The 20,811-nt window shown below is 37.6% G+C and overlaps 3 protein-coding genes across 5 annotated transcripts; 2 read left to right on the top strand and 1 right to left on the bottom strand.

The window, feature by feature from the left end:
• Nucleotides 1-451: 451 nt before the first annotated feature.
• rpl34 (ribosomal protein L34) lies at nt 452-3,634 on the top strand. Of its 2 annotated transcripts, none has more exons than XM_020711601.3 (5): nt 452-571; nt 969-1,040; nt 1,168-1,267; nt 3,202-3,305; nt 3,509-3,634. In XM_020711601.3, the coding sequence occupies exons 2-5, from the start codon at nt 976-978 to the stop codon at nt 3,591-3,593; spliced, it is 354 nt and encodes a 117-aa protein (XP_020567260.1). In that variant the 5' UTR covers nt 452-571; nt 969-975; the 3' UTR covers nt 3,594-3,634. The 2 variants fall into 2 exon arrangements, with proteins under 2 accessions (XP_020567260.1, XP_023821551.1); XM_023965783.1 differs by lacking the exon at nt 452-571 and adding an exon at nt 577-637.
• Nucleotides 3,635-4,774: 1,140 nt separating this feature from the next.
• On the top strand, nt 4,775-7,017 carry ostc (oligosaccharyltransferase complex subunit). The gene is made up of 4 exons (XM_004079675.5): nt 4,775-4,990; nt 5,243-5,336; nt 5,426-5,623; nt 6,536-7,017. The coding sequence occupies exons 1-4, from the start codon at nt 4,852-4,854 to the stop codon at nt 6,552-6,554; spliced, it is 450 nt and encodes a 149-aa protein (XP_004079723.1). The 5' UTR covers nt 4,775-4,851; the 3' UTR covers nt 6,555-7,017.
• A 1,393-nt stretch (nt 7,018-8,410) lies between these two features.
• Nucleotides 8,411-19,207, bottom strand: etnppl (ethanolamine-phosphate phospho-lyase). 2 transcript variants are annotated; one of them, XM_004079676.4, is made up of 13 exons: nt 19,050-19,207; nt 18,615-18,733; nt 18,366-18,525; nt 17,550-17,624; nt 17,359-17,452; nt 15,662-15,778; nt 15,349-15,431; nt 13,895-14,120; nt 13,168-13,322; nt 11,860-11,949; nt 9,186-9,316; nt 9,028-9,092; nt 8,411-8,830 (listed from the first exon to the last, which is right to left on the bottom strand). In XM_004079676.4, the coding sequence occupies exons 1-13, from the start codon at nt 19,106-19,108 to the stop codon at nt 8,735-8,737; spliced, it is 1,470 nt and encodes a 489-aa protein (XP_004079724.1). In that variant the 5' UTR covers nt 19,109-19,207; the 3' UTR covers nt 8,411-8,734. The 2 variants fall into 2 exon arrangements, with proteins under 2 accessions (XP_004079724.1, XP_011485682.1); XM_011487380.3 differs by having other exon boundaries at nt 8,411-8,827.
• Nucleotides 19,208-20,811: the final 1,604 nt, after the last annotated feature.

Raw genomic sequence — 20,811 nt, 5'->3', positions numbered from 1 at the left:
TAAGATTTAGCTTATTTTTTTTAAAGAAAATAAATAAAAATAAAAATCACACTTTCAGTATTCTAAATGATTCAGGTGAAACACAAAAGACAAGGTCGCCCTCTGGTGGTCGATTTTGGTAAGTGAATGTGCATGAATGACGTGGAGTCATTTTGACTAATTGTCCTAATAAATATTCCATGTTTGGCGCTCATTCTCCTAAGTTATTAAAGTTTTACTATAAAATAAATCAAAATGACTTGACTTTTTAACCATTGTAAATTTTTAAAGGATGTTTTTTTTTACACCTTCAGCAAAGTTGTCTGCAAGAACTGGCCCACACGTAGAAATAAAGACCACTTGAAAAACCATTATTCACTCTATACAATCATCTCATGTCTTAGGATAATTAAAATGACAGTTTACACTCTAAATTATCCAAAATATTGTTTTCGATTCGGTGTAAATCACTCAAAGCATGTAATAAACGTTTGTGTCCAGCAGGGGGCAGCCGTTTAATTGAGCCGCACGTAGAGGCTGTAAACTTTGACATCGGGCTTCCTCCTTCCTTTTCCGGTTACGGCTAAAACAGGTATGGCGGCCCCTGCTTTCCTCAATACAATTATTTTATATCGACTGTAATCCTCTGTTTAAAGAGGTGATCTGCTCGATTTGACCAAAATACTCGATTTATAACACGTCAGAGAGTATATTATCGCTATAATTTCGAGTGTTATCTTGTTTGGAATACCATTTTTAGGCTTACTCCGAGTCACGATAAGGCCGCTTTAACTTTCCTTAATGGAGTCACGAAAAATGTTAAATGTTGTTAAACTGCTCTTGTAAGAATAGTAAATGCCATTAGTGTGTCGCAGAAGATTAATTTAGTTGCTGTTTTTGTATCAGCGTTTGTATTTACATGGAACATGACGCGGTCTAACGGTTAAACGGTGCTAGCATGCTAATGGTAGACTATTATTTTCTTGCAGCTCCAAGATGGTGCAGCGCCTGACATACCGCCGTAGGTTGTCCTACAACACCGCGTCTAACAAAACCAGACTGTAAGTCAGAATTATAACAAGTGTCTGTGCCATGTTTAAGGAAAAGTACTGGCAGCATCCTCAGTAAAGAAACCCACCTGACTTCCTACGACCATAACGTTGACCCCCCCCCCCCCCATGCCTGCAGCTCCCGAACACCTGGTAACCGCATCGTCTACCTGTATACTAAGAAGGTTGGCAAAGCCCCCAAGTCAGCGTGTGGCATCTGCCCAGGAAGACTGCGTGGGGTAAGAAGATCGATTGCAATCCTCATGGTGGTCCCCTTTGAAGCAGGAGTAGTGATCTTTTATTTTGAAAATCAAACGATTACACCGCAGTCCTGGCATTTAAAATGGCTTTAATTAGTTAATTGATTGGTGGTTATTGTGGTGAGTGGTTTCAAGCTCTTTCTCATGTGGATCTGTGGTGATCCAACTTTATTAATCATTCTACAATCCCACATTTAGTACTAATGTTTGAATGTGAGGTTGGAATAATAAAGAAATCTATTCTTAGCTGTTGCATTGATTAACTTTTAAAATACAGTGGTGGGTCACCCTGAGAGTCTCATTGAAGACCTGATAACAATAAACAAAAAGTGTTTTTAAATTGTTATATCAGTCTTTGTTTTATAAATCAAAGTCAGATGTTTGCAAGTAAAAACAACATTTTGCAATTTGAGACATTAAATGGAGAAATTGATTGAGAAACCTTAAGATTCTATTAAATTGTATATAAGTTTAAATACAGTTCTGACGGCAGAATAGAAGGCAATGATTTACAGGTCATTCCTAATAAATGGCTTCTTAACGTTTGTAGTTTTATTTTTTTGTAGAAATTCTGCCAAACTAAGATAATTGAATACATTTAAAATTTAATTTGGCTCTACGTATGTTTAGTCTTCAGCAAGATTTGCCTTTTTCTTTACCATTTTGACTGCTTTCATACATTCGTAAGTGATAATATTGGTTAAAAAAATAGTGAAAGATGTAACACTCGTAAGGTTTATCACTGATGGACAGTTCACTGGAATACTGTTCTATACATTGTAAATGTAATGTAATCCCTGAATGTCATCTTTCATTGAACTAAGTTTTAACATTTAAAAGCAGCAGATACACATCATTTGTTGCTCTTTGTAACAGTAAAAGTTTTACATAGTTTGCACTTTCTTTGTTTGTAAAATTAAAATCAAAACGTAGCTTGCACTTTAAATAATAAATACTACTAATACTGAGATTAGAGTTTGTTGCTCCGTTACTTCCTGGTATATTTGGGGGGCTTTAAATGAGAGTACCACCACATAAACAGGAGAGCAGATGCACAGCTGTTTTAGTTATTTAGTTATTTGTTTTTATTGTAGACTTGTCTCTTTTCTTGTTTCTATTGTAAGCATACATAATAAAGCCATTATTATGGGTTAAAACCTTTTTATATTACTAGTGATTTAAGGTGAACAGTAAGTAATGGGAACTTCAAATACAATTTAAGCACAAAGAAAATGGCAAATTGGTTTTATTTGTCAAAACACTTAAATGTCTTGAATTGATTTCTGTATTTCATGCAATAGAATTGCACTAAATAAAGCTTTTAGTGAGTCAGATTTTCTTTTTTTTTTTTTTTTGGGATTCTAGTAGAAAAATCTTTTGAACTGACTTGAAGAGTTTGTAATCCACTTTTTCATATCTACTCTGCATTATGTCTGCTGGAAGTGGGAGCTTATATTAAATCATTTGTGTGGTTAATCAGCTAATATTACATTTGCTTATACAGGTTTCCCTCGTTTATCAGGGTTAGGTTCTACCCATAACCCAGAATGAAATGTGTGAAACAGGATTTCAGATGTTTTAAGGCTGTGAATCTCCTCACTGCACACTTTCTACACTTTTCTCATGTTTGTCTTATTTCAACTCTCAAAGTTCAAATAAGTCCATTTTTCTAGAATGAAAACAGAAGATTTGTGTAAATGTGGCAAACTGAACATGACTGATGAGGTCTCCAGCCAATCAGGATGCAGAACAGACCACGCTGTTTAAAAATCAAAAATAGCAAGAGATTGCAAAAGGTTAAAAATTATGAGGGAACAATGGTCAGCATTTTGTTTAACAAGCTCATCGTGATGAAAAGCTAATTATTCATTTGCTTGTGTTAACATTGTTGTTATCTTCCTGTTGTGTTACAGATCCGGGCTGTTAGACCTCAGGTTCTGATGAGGCTCTCCAAGACCAAGAAGCACGTTAGCAGGGCTTATGGGGGATCCATGTGCGCCAAGTGTGTGCGTGACAGGTAAGAGGTGTCTGCAGCCGTCCCCTGTAAACTGAGGAGATTTAGCAAGAAATTAATGTGATTATTAGTCAATTGTGTGTGAAATGGGGAGGTTTTGTGCCGGCTTTTTTAGTTAGCCGTGTAAATGTGCTTTTTTGATGTGGTAAATCTCTATTGCTGAAAAAGACGGCATATTAATGAATGTGGGTTTGTTGTCTTGATAGGATCAAGCGTGCGTTCCTGATTGAAGAGCAGAAGATTGTCGTGAAGGTGCTGAAGGCACAGGCACAGAGCCAAAAGCTGAAATAAAGTGTATTTGTACTGCCACAATAAAACAACCTGAAATGAGATTCTCTGTGTGACTGATATGTTCATGTTTTTACTTCATGATGCGATACATCTGCTACTTAAAACAAGCATTTATCATTTTAAGATGTGGTACAATTGATTGTGTTTGAAGCTGAGTTTTATGTATTTATTCAGGATATTTATTCTAAAATGTTATCTTTGGAACAAAGTCATGTTTTAGCAGCAAAGACATTTCTATACAGAGGCTTTGTTCTTGAAAATGGTTATGAGAGAAATAAGAGGAAATGCAGGTGAGCAGACCTCTTAAAAAATGGTGACACTCATTTTAAACGGTGTTGAATGAGATGTCACAAAAAGATGTCTAGCTAATCTAAAGCTTAAGTAGACGTATTAGAAATCATGAGTGATTTAAATTGAGAAAAGGCTAAAGTACTGATCAGTAACCCTTGTGCTATCCTTGGCACTTTAACATTGGGAGTTGGGTCATCTAGACCCACTACACAGTGCGCTGAACCTTTTTTCTTCAATGATTTGTGATCTTCACTGGTGTCCATGGATTACATGAAATCTTTCCACCTTTATCCACCTTTGTCATGGTAGGGAGAACACGTCAATGTAAAGGTGGGGTCATCTAAGATAGCACAAGGATTAATACTGTATAATACAATTAAAGGTAGAATTCATCTTTTATACCAAATTAATGCTGTTTAAAGACATGCTCATTTAAAGTGAACACAAGAAGCTTGTGGGTTTCTTTGTTTTTTGCCACAAAGAAAAGGTACAGTATTATTTTTTTTAAATGTTTTATCATTCGATGTACACACAAAAAATTGGTCTGATTTGAAAATATTTATAATCACAAAATTGTAAATATTCCAAAATAACTTTTTGGATTTTTGATTACATGGTTTGTCCGAAAGGTTTTTTTTATTATTCGATTTTTGGGGGTGAAATCCATTTTTACAATTGTAAACGGTTTTGCCCATTGTATTGTATTAAGTTAGCAATAAAGTTTGCTGGAGGAGAAAAAAAGAGTAATAAATGTAGAATAAAATATCTAAAATATTTTTTATACTGACTTTTTGAAACAAAACCCCGACATAGTTTTAATTCTTAGCAATAATTAAAAATAAAAAAGTGAAAATAAACCTGTATAAAGTGTACTTCCGGGACACGTCAACTAAGTCATCGCGTAGATCGACGTCAGCGTACGTGTCCGTTTGCGCCGCTGTGGCAGGAAATTTCTTGTGAAAGTATTATGGAGACTTTATTCAGTGTTCCGTTTGCTGTGCTGGAGTGTCCGAACGTTAAGCTGAAGAAGCCGTCATGGCTGCACATGCCGTCGGCCATGACCGTGTACGCGGTGGTCATCGTGTCCTACTTTCTCATAACGGGAGGTTGGTGCTCTGTTTTTAAGCTAACGTCGAAGCTAAGCGGCTAACTCGTCTGTTTAGCGTGAACGCTCACTGTCGCTAAATTAAAGTAGTTTTGTTTTACTGCTCCGGTCCAGTTACAAATAAAAAGCACAAATGCAGATATTTTGACTGCGTTCTGTTCATTAAGAAAGTGTTAAATTATTTAGAGATTAATTCCATTTGCTTAATTCTTAATGACGTCTGTTTCTTAAATTTCTTCTTCTCATTCAACAGGAATAATCTATGACGTCATTGTAGAACCACCAAGTGTAGGTTCAATGACTGATGAACATGGACACCAGCGGCCAGTCGCCTTTTTGGCATACAGGTTTGATTTCTCCGAGTCCAGCCAAAAACATATGAGCGAGGGGAGTAGGCAGTGAAAAGCTAACTTATTGTTGTTGTTTTCGTTCTCAGAGTGAATGGGCAGTACATTATGGAAGGACTGGCTTCCAGTTTCCTCTTCACAATGGGAGGTCTGGGATTTATAATCCTGGATCGCTCCAACGCACCCAACATTCCCAAACTGAACCGCTTCCTGCTGCTCTTCATCGGGTTCGTCAGTGTCCTCCTCAGCTTCTTCATGGCCAGAGTGTTCATGCGCATGAAGCTGCCGTGAGTTTTTTCCTGTTGAATTTTGAAAGACCCACTCTGGTGAAAATCGTGTTTTGAAACGTGCCCTTGTGGCATTTTTGTGATGTGTAAAGAAAATTTAGCTCAAAACTGCATTTTTAAGAATTTCTTTACCTAAATCGCTGTGATTCAGGAGCAGACGGAAAAATGTCGTTTGTAGAAGAGCGTGTTTGTGATGTAAAGAATAGGGGCCGGCCACAAGCTGCTCCACTCCATTCTGATGCATCCACTGGTAGACAAATAGATCCATGTGGTTTTCCTCCACCGAGCTGGCATCTTGCAAATTCTGTAATGTTGCTCACCATTTTTGTTGTTGGGCTGTGAGGGGCTGTAAGCTAGCGGTAGTGAGCATAAACGAAGGGATGATGGGAATTGAAGGCAGGTTTACGCCATGCCGACAGTCCCGCCCACAACTCAGGTGAATTTCCAATGAACTACTGCTGCTCTCCAGAAACTCTGTTCTAGAAAAACCACACCGGTTTTTGATTTTTGGCTAAAAGCGGCATCATCAAAATGAAAAGAGCGCTGGGAACGCTTTGAAAATCCAGCTTGCTGTTGCTGGGAGCTCAGACCAGGCAGCTTGTGGCCCACCCAGCAAATACACTCTTCAAATGGCTTTTTTATTTTCGTCTGCTTCGGATTCACAACAATTTGGATAAGGAAATACTCAGATATGCAATTTAAAGCTTAATTTTTTTTTACACATGTCCTCCATCAGAAAAATTTCACAAAACAATTTAAAAACACCATTTTCATTGTAGTAGGTCTTTAGAGTTTTGCATTTATAAAATAAAAACATGTTGGAATTTGTAGTTTTTCTCTCCTGTCGACAGTTTAATTCTTCTGCTTTAATCAATCGCTCAAGTTTGATAAAGAAATGTTTTGTTTTTTCAGAGGATACCTCATGGGCTAAGACCACAAACAGAAGCGATGAAGAAGTTGGCGTCCTACATGTAACGTGTTTCCAAATCAGAAATAATGGAAGGAACCGCCAGCACTGAGCCCGGTCTAGAAACTGGACTGAACTACAGCGACCGCGCTGACTTCCTCTCTGTTAGTGTTGTTAGGCTGTGCAGAAATCTATAACCCTCACCGTTTGTTCATGCTGATTTGTGTTACCACTTGTCGTATGTTTTGACCAACCTAAAGCGTTAACTGCAAATGAAAAATGCAGAATAAGGAACGGAAAAGTAAGTTACATTAATTCTAAGGAGTCTTTAACGCAAAATGAGGCATCTACAGATCATCCAGATTCACATTTAGCAGTAAAGTTTAGGTCCACAGATTTTGTATGGAACAAATTGAGTTAACGGAGTCCTTGAACCTTTCGCAATTTGTTTTCTACTAGATTGTGAAATAAAATTCTTTTCACAAAATGTTTTTTTTGCAATAAGGTAATTCTCTGCATTACCTTATTACCTGCATTATCTTCACAGCAGTTACTGTTTCTAATTGAAAATAGGACATTACCGAACAAGGACTTTATTGCTTTAAGCGTTGTAATGATGTTTTATTTCCACAAGGTGGTGCTGTTGGTCTACAAAAGGAACTGATTCTGCACTTTAGAGTTTGAAAAGCAAATCAAATCTAATCGTTAACATCTTCCTCATGGATCCTGATTGAAGTATTGGGGCCACCATAAAAGAAAAAAAAAACGGTCAAAATTTTTCAGGAATAAAGTAACACAATAATGAGAAAATGTTGACATTTTTCTGAGAATGGGGTCAAGGTGATCATTGACGTGTTATTCCTACCATGACAAAGGTGGAAAGATTTCATGTAATCCATGGACACCAGTGAAGATCACAAATCATTGAAGAAAAAAGGTTCAGAGCACTGTCTAGTGGGTCTAGATGACCCAACTCCCAATGTTAAAGTGCCTGGGATAGCACAAGGGCTACTAGAAAAATTTACAATAAAATTAAAAAATAAAATTTCTTAATTTATGATTTATGAGTAAAGTTTTTGGAAAGTAAAGATGTAAGTTAATGAAAATAAAGTTGTAACATTTAGAGAGAAAAAACAGATTCAATGAATTTTCTAACATTACATAAAAAGCTAAATGTAACATTTTATTTTAGAAAAAGTATGAGTTTTATCTTGTGAAATTACAACTTTTTGAAGCATAAAGTGACAACTTTAGTCCCATAAATTCTTTAGTTTTCTTTTTTTTTTTCAAAGTTTTGGGCTACGACTTAATCCTCCTAATTCTCATGATTCTCTTGATGGTAACTTTTCTCATAATTCTGTCACTTTGTTCTTACTTTCCAGTGCTGGTTACTGCTGTAAACTGAGCATCTCTCTGGTCCCACTGGATGTTTTTTTTTTCCAACATGTTCCGACGTAATACAAAGTTCTAATATCCCTCCAAACTTCTTCACGATGAAAGCACTAGACCCTTGTGCTATCCTAGGCACTATTACCATTGGGAGTTGGGTCATCTAGACCCACTAGACAGTGCTCTGAACCTTTTTTCTTCAATGATTTGTGATCTTCACTGGTGTCCATGGATTACATGAAATCTTTCCACCTTTATCCACCTTTGTCATGGTAGGAAGAACACGTCAATGGTGATCTTGACCCCATAGGATAACTCAAGGGTTAAGTATGTTTACATTTCTTGAACATAAAATGCCATTATGTGGCATGATGTAACGCACAGAGAGCCAGCTTGAGTTTGCATGCAAAAAAAACAACCAGGAGTCATGAAGTGGTGAGTTTTCAGAGACATTTCAAGAACATTGTACGAAGTCAAAAACACCTCAGTGCTAACCTTGCATTATAACCCATTTTTATTCATAAAATCCTGTCAATTCTTGGATAATTTAAGTTCATCTCCAATTTGGGGACAACATTTGAGAAGAAATAAAATGCAAACATTTTTTCTTTGAAAAAGGGGGGTAAATCCATAACACTTTACTTGTTCATGTAGTAAAATACAAATATATGATCATAGTGTTTCAGGCTAATTATTGCATAATATTGCTGTAAACATAGTAATGTAGTTCAAAGTTTAAAGTGTCTGCAAAAGCCCCTTCTCTCCATGGGTTTTAAATGATTCATGTCATAATAGTTAGCATCTCTTCACAGGCATCAGTGTGTTTTGAGTCGTTTGCTGGGATGTGGAGTTCCTTGATTTGTTTTTATGACATCACTACGATGCTGACCGTTTTCATCAGCTGATACCTGCTGAAAGCAAGAAAAAGAAAAGAAAAAACCCAAAACATTTAACGGAATATTCAGCATCTGAGATGCAGCAAAGTTTGATTTGATTTGATTTTTGATTTATAATGGTTTATTTCAAGCAATCAAAACAGGAATAATGCACAAAACAATACAATCAGAGACATATCAAACTTAGGATACTTAGAGAAAGTCAAACCTACCTTTGGTTTTGGATTTCCTCCATTCACTGTGTTGTTTATCTTTAAACCCAATGCGTTTTCCAGCTCTGAAAGGCAAACACGCAACAAAACACAGAGCTCACAAGACGAAAACCAGAGCAACACAACCGCATCTGGAACCCACCGACACCGACTGATACCTGTCAGAATGAGGTCCATCTTCTCCACCACCAGGTCTGCGTCCTCGGTGGTGAAGCACAGGGGGGGCTTGAACTTTAACACGTTACGGTGCGGCCCGTCTGCACTGAGGAGGATGAACTGCTCCTTCAGCCTGAGACGGTAAAGGAACAAATAAAAGTTCAGAACTCGTGTTCCAAAATGAAGGACGAAAAATGCCCTTCTGGAGAAAAAAAGGGGGTTTTAACGTGTTCTTGTAGAATTTTTCTCATGATGAAGGACATCTATAAAATAAACTAAGCTCAAAAGTGCATTTCTTAGTATTTCTTTAAATCCTTGTCAATCAGGAGCAGATCAAAACATGCTGGAAGAAACATATTTTTATGGAACAGACTAAAGAATCATTTCCACTAGACTGGTCATCTGGGACGTCACTGGGTTTTGCACAGTAAAAAATAAAGTCTGTAGTCTATTGACCAGAGTTTACTTTGTTCAACTCAACAACATCCCTAAAGAGCAATTATGGGAGACAAAGTAATGCTACAAGCACTGTTGAACAACCACAAAGCAAAACAAGAGCCTAAACGTGGGCGGCTTTGAGCTCTAATCAAATCTAAAATTGCTGTTTAAAAAAACAAACAAACTCATCAGCGCCTTCAGAGTTTTCCTGAATTCCACAAGAACAGTGACAGATGTGAAAATGGTTCACAACCCAGAATGTATATCCATGATTTTAGGAGTTAAGTTGCACTTTTGACATTGCTTCCTTCTGCAACCTGCCTCCAGTAGTCTTTGCAGTAGTTTGTTAGTTTTTATTTATTTATGTGATGGTTTAATACTTCAAACATGTCCTTTTACCTTCTTAATGACACAGTGGCTTTTACTCTCTTATTTATTTATTTAAACTTAAATCTACATTTTTTACTAAAGTATCTTGTGCAAATAACTGACCTTTTTATTATGTATATATAGTTTTTTGCACTGACATTGTGAGAGCTTTTTATCTCTTTGTACGTGTGGAGAGTGACAATCATGGCATTCTATCCTATTCTATTCTATTCTAGAAGGTGTCATGCTGAAGATATTCCTTCAAACTTTAACGAAGTCAAAAGTTAGTCTTTACTTTAAGAACGACCTTTTTAATAAACAGAAAATTTGTTATTTCATATATAAGCCTCTAACAAAGAAAAATAAAGGAAAACTGTTTGTAGTAAGAAGACTTTTGGCGCACCTGGGGCCTGTTTCAGAAAGGAGGTTCAACCAACTCTGAGGTTAAACTTGAACTTAAACTTGAGAGATTAACAATTCTGAGTTTTCTGTTTCAGAGAAGCTGATCGGAGTTAGGTCAATCAATTCTGAGTGGACTGATTCGGAGTTAAGCGTGCGCACCGCGACTATAACAAGCCATTATCAATGGAGCGCAGATATTACGAGTCACCATGGCAACCGTGGAAAAAAAGGGGTCTGCATATTTTTCGCCAGCTGAACTTGACGTGCTGCTGCAGAGTTACAGTGAATATGAGCACATATTCCGGAAGAAAAGCAACACCGCTGCATCTGCAAAACAGAGACAGTTAGCGTGGGAAAACATAGCTGCTCAAGTTAATGCCTAAGTTTGCATTTAAATCATTGTCATAAAATATTGGCTGTAATAACTTTTTAAATAGCGTACGGTGTGAAATAAAAAATGGCGATATTTAGGTGTACTTTTGAAGTGTTTTTCCTGGTGTAATTGCATGAAATGCTGCACAGTGTGGGGGAAAACCTGGGGGAAAAATGCATTTAACGTCGGTAATGTTTAGAGGAATTTTTTGTTAACCTTCCCCTCTTGCAAACGTTGGTCAGTTTAATATTAATACATTCAATTGTGTTTTTAAAAGTGACCTTATGTCTACCCTTGTATTGATCAAGTGGTATATATGGGATTAAGAAAGTAAGCAGTGCTAGCAAATTGTGTTTCCAAAAAGTAATTGTTACATTAATCTAATTCAATGTCCCTGATTTCATTTTCATGTAGATGCAATAATCCTGCAGGAATTAAAAGAACATGGCAGCAGCTAAAAATGAAGTATAAAAACATAATTCAATCAGGTCAAATTTGAGCATGTCATGGAGGTAGGCTTTGTTGACAATATTTGACATATGAAACATCTACATAGCAATGCATATCTAATGTTGTTTTCATTGTATGTATGTAATTGACTGCAACGAAAAACGGTAACGCTCAAACAAAAACGTATGGGGAAATGCCAAAAAATCGAGTCTAGGTCTCAAAATCCTCGCACGACGTAAATGTAATTCTCTACGAATTAATGCAGCCTCCTCGTCTATTGGGTCCTCCAAAAAAGGACAAGCCATTCTTGTCACTTGTCTCTGTGCGACTGAAATTTGGGCAATGAAGGTTAAAGCGAAAAATACCGCTTCGTCTTTAAAAAGGGGAGGGGACCGGCAGAAACCTTGAGTTTAAAGAATAAAACCTGCTCCTGACCAGGTTAGGTTCACAGCATAAGTAACCATGGATACAGACTCCGAGTAGAAGTTACCTCTCTTTCAGAAACGGGTTTGACTTACTCTGCTTTCTCCGGTTTAACAAACCTCCCATTTTGAAACGGAAAACCCAGGGTTTCCCTGATTTCAGGGTTAACGCACTCAGAGTTTACACTTAACCTCCTTTCTGAAACAGGCCCCTGAACTCACCTGTAGATGACTTCCTGTGCCTCTGCTGTAGCTGGACTGAGCGTCAGCCTGTCCGTCACAAGCTCCACCCCAATGAAGAGACCATGCCCCCTGCAGAACAATGTTTAATCACTGTCACAAGCATTTCTAAACATTTCTAAACCATTATTTGTACCAACTCTATTTATATTCTTCTTCGTCATTTCTCAGGCAAACCTTGAAAAAAAACTAGAATTAGATTTTATTTTCTGTGTTTAAAAAGATGTTATCTAGGAATAACTTTGACGGTCAAAAATGCATCTTAATAATTTTCAGTTTAACAAAAAAATGATGTGCGAACATAAGTCATGTTGAGTGTATATAAACAATGTATGGTGATAGAGAGCGAGGGCTCCCTCTAGTGGACACAGAGGAGCAATTCACAAAAATGAGGCTTCTTAGCTACAGCAGCAAGCTCTGTATGCTGTGTTCTCTGCTGTTTTTTATTTATTTACCAGAAAACATCAAACCTTAAAGAGTGAAACTGCGTTTTTCTATTGTTGTCAGAAGAAAAACAAATCATTCCTGTAACTAAACATGCTTAAGTTACAAGAAATATTTTGTAAAATATTGATGCTAATTTTTAAGAAGAAACAGGAGTTTCAAAGAGTCACACTTTTATTTTTGGAAAATCCTTGGAATGATAAAAAAAAAACAATTTCAGACAGATTTAGACAGCATGGCACTAATTTAGACTGATTTCAAACTAATTTTAGACCAATTTTGTACGAATCCATGACATCAAATTAGACTGGTTTCAATCAGATCCATGACACAAATTTAGACCGATTTCAGACTAATTTTTAGACCAGTTTTAGAAAAATCCATGGCAAAAAATTGTATCTGACTCCAGACTGATTTTAGACTGGTTTCAGACAGATGCATGACATAAGTTTATACTGATTTTAGACTAATTCTTGACCAGTTTTAGCCAGTTTGTGGCATACATTTGGATTCAGATTGATTTTAGGTCAGATTTAAATAGAAGTGTGACAAATTTTGTCAGATTTTATGCCGTCTTCAGAATAGTTTTAGACGGATCCATGACAGAACTTTTGATCAGTTCGAAATCAGTCCAAATTTGTGTCATGGATCTGCCAAAAACAGGTCTAAAATCAGTCAAAAAACGTTTTTATTACAACGCTTACGTTCCAAACTTACAAATCACACAAAACAAAACGGATCATCTCCATGAAACCCACTGCAAATGCTTCCCTTTCATCACTCAGCTCCATGTAAATCTGCCTGGCCCTCAACAGTCTGGATGAAATGCTCGGTCCCTGTTCTTACCTGATATCCCCAATCAGTGGGTGCTCGTCTTTCAGCTTCCACAGCAGATTGCAGAGATACTGACCCACTCGAAGAGCTTTCTCCTGCAGATTCTCTTTTTCAATCACGTCCAGCACGGCCAGACCGATGGCGCAGGACACCGGGTTCCCGCCAAACTGAAAATAGCATTTTCAGCACACATGGGTGAGGACTCTTATTTTTTTAACCCTTGTGCTATCCTAGGCACTTTAACATTGGGGGTTGGGTCATCTAGACCCACTAGACAGTGCTCTGAACCTTTGTTCTTCAATGATTTGTGATCTTCACTGGTGTCCATGGATTACCTGAAATCTTTCCACCTTTATCCACCTTTGTCATGGTAGGGAGAACACGTCAAAGTAAGGGTGGGGTCATAGGATAGCTCAAGGGTTAACCCATCTCTGTGGCAAAGCCTTCTGCATTGAGGCTTGATTCATTATCTTAGTATCTCTTAACTCTCATGTAAATCTATTATTTGTTGTAAAAAAAATCTACAAAAAACAAAACTAAAATCATCTCCTAAAGATGTGAAAAACTGTTCTACAAATATAGACGACGACATTGTGTCTGGGATAAATTTAGGTTAAGTGACTTCAGGGGACGAGATGACACGCCTCCTGCAGGTTTCCATGGAAACATCCTTTTAATCTTAATAGCTATTACAAAATCTCTTTGTTTCATGTTTCTTACTCGAGAACCGCAGACTCACTGTATTGAAATACTCCATTCCAGAAGACATGAAGGCCTCCGCCACCGCTCTGGTTGTGACCACACACGACATGGGGTGCCCGTTGCCGATGGGCTTTCCCATGGTGACGATGTCTGGCACAAAGTCTTCTCCCTGAAGCTGGAAGGCCCAGAAGTGAGATCCGACGCGGCCAAAGCCCACCTGAACCTCATCGGCAATAAAAACGCCTCCCGCTTTGCGGACGTGCCTGTCGAAGGTAGATACGTGAGAATTCAGTCGCAAACACAAGAGGACTCTGGTGATGGCCCATAATCCTTGTGGTTTTCTTTCACACTGAGCTCTTGAGACTGGGACAAAAGACCCAAAGCATCCCATAGTTCCAGCTGCTCGGTAGGGTTTAAAAAAACCTCTAACCAGAAGAAGAGAAATATGAATCTTCTTGCTTTTGTATTATGGATTCATTCTGGCAGCTTTTTTTGTAACAAAATGAACTTTTTTCTTGATCTTCTAAATTTATTTTGACTTTTCAAGACAGAAAAATCAGTGTGAGAAGTTATGCTGTGCTTAGAGAAGATGCCTACAAAGGAAATTTGATCCTGTTTTTGTAGATTGATTTAAAGGTCAGTAAGACCAAACAGAACCAGTTAGCTGGTCTGCTAAGTGCAGCTACTCTCTGTTAAGGCACATCCATGAGCTGCTGTCATCATTCTGAGCAATTCAAAGGGGACCAACACATAGTTTTACACTCAAGTGACCAACAATTCACTGGTTTTCTCACTGCATAAAGGTCATGCTGGAGTCTTTACAGAGCAGTTGCTTTACAGCACTGTAAAAAAAGATGTTATTTAGTTTTGCAATTGATAAGTTAAAAGAAAAACACCCAAAAGCAAAACTGTCTGCCAAACCAAACAGTAGATCACATTTAGAAAAAAAATTAATAAAAAAAACATTGATACTTCCCCAATGCAATAAGAAGCAGGAAAAAAAACATTTTTAGTTTATTTAGTCTTGGATGGGATTGTTAAAGGGTAGTTTCTAATCCTGTGTACGGTGTTCCCTTGTTTAGCACAGGAGTTTTGTTCTGATAATAATCTGCGATAGGTGAAATCTGTGAAGTAGGATTACAGATTATTTAAGGCTGTAAAATTCCTCACAACACACTTTCTACACTTCTCTCAGACAAACATCAACATTTTCACATTTTTCTCTCTCGTTTAAAAGTTTGTAGAAATATAAGTCCAGTTTTATAGAACGAAGACAAAATTCTGATTGCGTTTGCAGATTTACGTAGATTTGGCCAACTGAACGCATTCTGGCACTGCCGGTCTACAGCCAATCAGGATGCAGAACACATTACACTGTTAGGAAAAAGGAAAATTCACGAGACAGTAAACGATGAACCACGACACAATGCGGACACGTTGCACTTCTGTTGTGATTTTCAGTGCTAGCAGCAGAGGATCTTGGGTACGTACTCGGCCACTTGCTGGAAGTAACCCACGGGGGGGATGACCTGACCCCCACAGCTCTGCAATGACTCAGCAATAAAAGCAGCAATCTGCACAACAGAACACACAACATCAGGTCAATGAATTGGAAACACAACAAATGTCACAGCAATTTTCCTCAACTACAAAAACCTTTCTTTTATTTAAAAATGTGTATTATAAATATGATAATAGTGCATGATTTTTAAGTCATTTGAATCCAGATGAATGTGTACCTAAACCTAATATTTTCATTTCTTTGTGATCATCACAAAGGACAGCAATCCCACACATTGTGTACCTTGCCTCCTTTCTTGTGGACTTGCTCTATAATGTCTTTGACTTCGTCTGCATACGCTCTGGCTGGGTCAGCGTGGTCTGCCCGGTATTTGCCCCTGTACACATCAGGGCTGGGGGCCTGCAGGGAATCCAAATCAACGATCAAAATCCAAATCATGTGAAAAAGAGAGATTATCACCTTTCTTTTACATTTCAGGAAAGAAAAAAAAACATTTGGTTGTTATACTTAAAAACAGAAGCACTTACATGTCTGTGATGAAATAACTTGTTTCACTCAACTATTTTACACAGGAAGATACATTTGAGAGGTTTTACTGCAGGGTCACACAGTGTGATGTGGGCTTGAATAAAACATCAGTAAATCTCAGACTCTATGGGCTTCAGGATGATCAAGTTCAGAACTTTTGAATCTTTAGTGAGACAAAGATTGAGGTTTGGATAGATGACCAGGTAAAATTGTTTGTCTAAAAACAACCAAAAGTTAATAAACTGTATCTGATCAAACCACAACATGTTCTTAAAGATCAACTTCCGATGGAAAATTGTGTTTTTACTGTTTTTAACATGTTCTTGAAGCATTTTTCTCACGACGGAGGAAATTTACAAAGAAAATTGAGCTCAAAGTTGCATTTCTCCGTATTTCTATTATTCAAGTCGATGAAAAACTGCAGTATTTGGGAGGCCGAAATATGGGCAGGTCACCAACTTCCTGCTCTGCTCCATTCTGATGCATCCACTTGCAGACAAATGATTCCATTTCAGTCTTTGTTCTCCCCGTTTGAATCTGGCTCAAAACTGTTCACTGTTTTTGCTGCACCAGTAATGTCAGTTTGGGGTTGTGAGGGGCTGTAAGCCAGCAGGAGAGAATGTAAACAGAGAGCTCTCAGTTACGGGTGACAAGTAGGGTGGGGGCAGGGTTGCTCCACGCCAACAGTCACGCCCACAATTGAAATGTGAATTTTTATTTTTTATTTTGGCTAAACAGGCCACAATAATAATTAAAGGACCTCTGGGAACACGTTTAAAATACATCAGAACATGATCAGAGTGGTAACTCATTCGTACAGACAAACATTAAATTTCAATTTACTTTTTATCTTTTTTTATACATCTACAGCGGAACCTTGAAAGTACTGTCAAAGTATTAGGGGATCCAATAACTTCAGTTTGGCAGCTGAAATTACAAGACAAAAATCCACCAAACTGCAACTAATTTGAAGAAAAGGCCAAATTGAGGAATATAAAAGCGATAAGCTGCTTAATTTCAGAGTCATCAACGTTTTTCTGTTTTGGTTAAGTGATTCTGCACTTAGATTAACATTTTATTGAAGCATTAAAATCAGGAACATTCAGTTTCACATAGTTACAAACCCATAAATGTTTCAAAATATAGATAATTATTGCTGTTCTATATACAGTAACATGCATTTAGCTGCTCTTTCAGTTTGGAATTTGTTTTTTGTTGGGAGATTTAGGAGCTTTATTGTCTCACGAACATTTAAATTTCTGTCTCTATTTTTCTTTTGTTCAGTTAATTAAAAAAGAAAAAAACAGGCATCATTCATTTCTCCATCTCTATTTGCTGTAGTCGTGTGCTGTTCACTCACCAACCTGCCTAAAACCCAGCAGAGCAAAGTTGAGTCATGGTGTTATGATAGTGTGCACACAGGTGGACTGGGGGAGAAAAAACACACTTACCACGTGGACAAATTGACTCTGCTCTGTGCCTGACAGCTGCTGGAACTTATAGGGACTGATGTTGATGAGGGACGATACGTGACCGTGGTATGCGCTGCCAACACAAAATTCCCCGATAACCTTTATGTAGCAAATTCAACATTGGAGCGACAGATTTTGCCGTATCAGTTTGTAAAGTCGTCATATCCTACTTTTCCAAAGTGATAATATCTTTGTGTCCTGTGTGCTGCCACGCCAGTCGGAGGGCCAGGTCATTGGCTTCGGAGCTGGAAGGGTAAGGGTTACCGCGAGTTACTCAGTCACCACAAAACACACATGTGAAGCCAAATCACTTGTACGTCAGACTTTGTTTTTTTTGTGCCAAAAAGACTTACTTATAATTCTTAAAAATATGCAGATGAAATTGACTGGTTACTTTATGAATGAGGAGTCCTCAGTTCCTTTGCACAGTGTGGTTTTAACAATCTCCTGGTGTACTTTTGCAAAAGATTTTTTTTGAGCTTTACAGAAACCAATCTTGATAATAACAGCATGGAGTAAAGTGTGTATGGATCCTTATCATAATTGCCCCGAACCGGGTAACTTCTGTTCAACTGCAATACTGTAACAAGTCAATAAGTAACTGGGTAAAAGGGACAGTAGGTAAATAGAGCTTTTAGGAAGCTGCTATTGCAAGTTTTTATCTGCAGGTTTTTACTCTACCCAGGAACTATGATCTACAATTAACTGTCAGTCAGTAAGTTTCCTGTATTTTGAGATTGATGGCTTGCCATAGTTTTGTACCAGATCACAATTGTTTTTTTTTGGTGGAAAGTTGTCTTCTAAGCTCCGTAAAAAGACACTGAGATTTATTAAGATGTGAAACTTTTACCTTTGGTACATATACACGTTATTCTTTTCTAAGATGCTTGCAAAAACAGACTGGTGTGAAATAAAAACAGGGAATATTTTCACGACCTGTTTTTCTAGTTTTCTAGTGAGAAGTGCTCAGTAAGTTGTCTTTGTACCCTGAATTGACGAAGTAGCAGACGGAGAGCTTGTCTGGCAGCGTCGCCTGCAGCTTTTTTGCATAAAGTACCAGGTTGTCATGTAAGAATCGCGTGTTGGTGTTAAGGAGTTCCATCTGCTGAGAAGCGGCTTTCACCACCTCTGGGTGACAGTGGCCCACTGAGGAATCCAAAGACAGACAAATCATGACACATTCTCTGTCCTTTATACCTTTAAATTTAGGAAAGTTCTTGCCTCCAAATACCTACCATGGGCGACATTGTTGATGCAGTCCAAATACCGCTGCCCTTTTTCATTAAACATGTATTGGCCTTTTGCTCGGACAATCTTAAGAGGGTCATGGCTGAAGAAAATCTTACAGGAAGGTCTGAGGAGAAATTGAATTAAAAATAAAACATTTCTTTTGTTGAATTGCCCACATTTAGCACTCTGTCATTGAAGACATAAAATGTGAATCCTAAACATGTTAAACTGTAATCTTAAGAAATTATTGTTTTTTTTTATACTGGGTCACAAATAAAACTGTAGCTAAATCAAGTGCATGTAAAGTTACACATAAAGTACAAAGTGTCAGAGTCAGTCTGAGGGAGAAGGTTGTGGATGCAATAATTAAGAAATAGTCACAAGAATTTGTGATCAGATTTAATTTGGATTAGACTCCAAGGCTTAATTTGTTTCCTTACCCAATGTGCTTCTTCCTCAGGTCGATGGTGCTGTTCTTGTCCAATTCTCCTGCAGACATGTTGTCTCACAGCTGAAAACTTTACCCCATCAGCTGCTGCAGCGCGAGTCTGACTTTATACGCGCGTGCGAGGGCGCGACAGGCGCGCGGCTCACCGGAGCTGTCACTTTGTATGGAAAGCCGGACATGCCCAAAAAAATAAAATAAAAGGATAATTACATAACAAAGAATAAAAACAAATAAACAAAATATATCTTAGACATACCCCGACCCCAAAAAAGTATGAATTAATCACAGGTATTAAAAAAAATCATAACATGCATATGAAACAAAATAAAAAAGAATATTTTACAATAAATGAATAAAAAAATAAAAATCTTTGTGCAGTAAAAAAAAGAAAGAACACATTTAAGATTTAAATGTAATAACATGTTAGCTATTGGTATATTATTGTGAAGGCAAAGTATTTCTATAATATCATAATATCATATTCTATTTAAAATCAAATCAAATATTTATAAACTGATTTTAATATATTTATAACACAAAGTGCTTTACATAATAAAACAAATACCCCCCCCCCCCCACTTAAGTACACTGTAAGTACTGTACTGTAAAAGAAAGCGTTACCATAAAAGGGTAAAACCCAACACACACTACATAATGAAACATAAATCATGCATGAAACGCAAAGTAGATTTCTGACTTCATACTGAAGTGGGGAAGCGATATTTTGGGGACCTGTCCACACCAGTCACCACCACACTCATGCTCACAGAGGGAACACCCCCCCCCCCCCCCCCCGATCAATTCAAGGAGTGAAAGATCCCACTGCAACAACCCTGTTTACTGGGGAGGCTTAATCACAGGTGTGGACAATATATCATGATCAATTTTAATTTGGATTAGACTCCAAGGCTTAATCCGTTTCCTTACCCAATGAGCTTCTTCTTCCTCAGGCCGACAGCGTTCTTGTCTAATTATCCTGCAGAGGATCCACATATATCAGAATTGATAGCTCAGTACTCAAATGCATTCATGAAAATCTGCTTTTTTTAGGTAAAATTGAAAATAATTAGCCTATAGTAGCACCTAGATCAGTGTTTTTCAACCAGTGTGCCGTGGGATATTACCCATTTTCACTGATCTAAAAACATTTACCATCTCCAGGATATCAAAGAGGCCCTGAAAAAACACTGAATTGTTAGGAATATGAAAGATCATAAAATACTTTTTTCTTTGTGTTTATTTGATTCTATTAAAGACATTTGATAAGAAAAGACAGTACAGCTACTTAGCTGCAGCTACAGCTGTTTTCTCAAAAGTTCCGCCCCTTTAACTGTCTTCACCAATCATTCTTGGAGGCTTAATCACACGTCATCAGTCTGACCAATCAGAGGTGGAAGTCTTAACTTCCTTGTTCTGATTCTACTACCGGTAATAAAGTCTCTCAGTTCCAACGAAAATACCAGCGAAAGCTCATCTGTAGTGGTGTAGCTTTCCACAGAATCCGGTGTCAGACCGTGGAAAAAGTGAACAAAACAATGAAGCTCAGAGACGCGAGTCTGTCTGCGATCGCGACAGTTTCGCACTACATCTCCCATGATGCATAAAGCTAAAGTGACAGCGTCTCAGCGTACAATGAGTCTTCCCTGTTAAACGTCTTGAAACCACAACGAACACACATCAAACAGTTTTTGACCCATAACTGTAGTTACTACCATATCTCTAACATGTAAAAATAAAAATGTAATAATATTTTT

Source organism: Oryzias latipes, chromosome 18 (assembly GCF_053564925.1).
Source record: "Oryzias latipes strain Hd-rR chromosome 18, Olatipes_Hd-rR_3.1".
Classification (NCBI taxonomy): Eukaryota; Metazoa; Chordata; class Actinopteri; order Beloniformes; family Adrianichthyidae; genus Oryzias; species Oryzias latipes.
The sequence above is the reverse complement of the archived record's forward strand: the minus strand, read 5'-3'. Positions and strand labels throughout refer to the sequence as shown.

Bases quoted from the DNA above. Each gene is read 5' to 3' on its own strand.
- rpl34 (XM_020711601.3), top strand. From the start codon at position 976: ATGGTGCAGCGCCTGACATACCGCCGTAGGTTGTCCTACAACACCGCG. The intron at 1,041-1,167 runs GTAAGTCAGAAT...CCATGCCTGCAG, and splicing joins GCGTCTAACAAAACCAGACT to CTCCCGAACACCTGGTAACC. The intron at 3,306-3,508 runs GTAAGAGGTGTC...TTGTCTTGATAG, and splicing joins GCCAAGTGTGTGCGTGACAG to GATCAAGCGTGCGTTCCTGA.
- ostc (XM_004079675.5), top strand. From the start codon at position 4,852: ATGGAGACTTTATTCAGTGTTCCGTTTGCTGTGCTGGAGTGTCCGAAC. The intron at 4,991-5,242 runs GTTGGTGCTCTG...CTCATTCAACAG, and splicing joins CTACTTTCTCATAACGGGAG to GAATAATCTATGACGTCATT. The intron at 5,337-5,425 runs GTTTGATTTCTC...TTTCGTTCTCAG, and splicing joins GTCGCCTTTTTGGCATACAG to AGTGAATGGGCAGTACATTA.
- etnppl (XM_004079676.4), bottom strand. From the start codon at position 19,108: ATGTCTGCAGGAGAATTGGACAAGAACAGCACCATCGACCTGAGGAAG. The intron at 17,625-18,365 runs GTACAAAGACAA...TTACCCTTCCAG, and splicing joins TGCTACTTCGTCAATTCAGG to CTCCGAAGCCAATGACCTGG. The intron at 9,093-9,185 runs GTATCAGTCGGT...TTTGCCTTTCAG, and splicing joins GATGGACCTCATTCTGACAG to AGCTGGAAAACGCATTGGGT.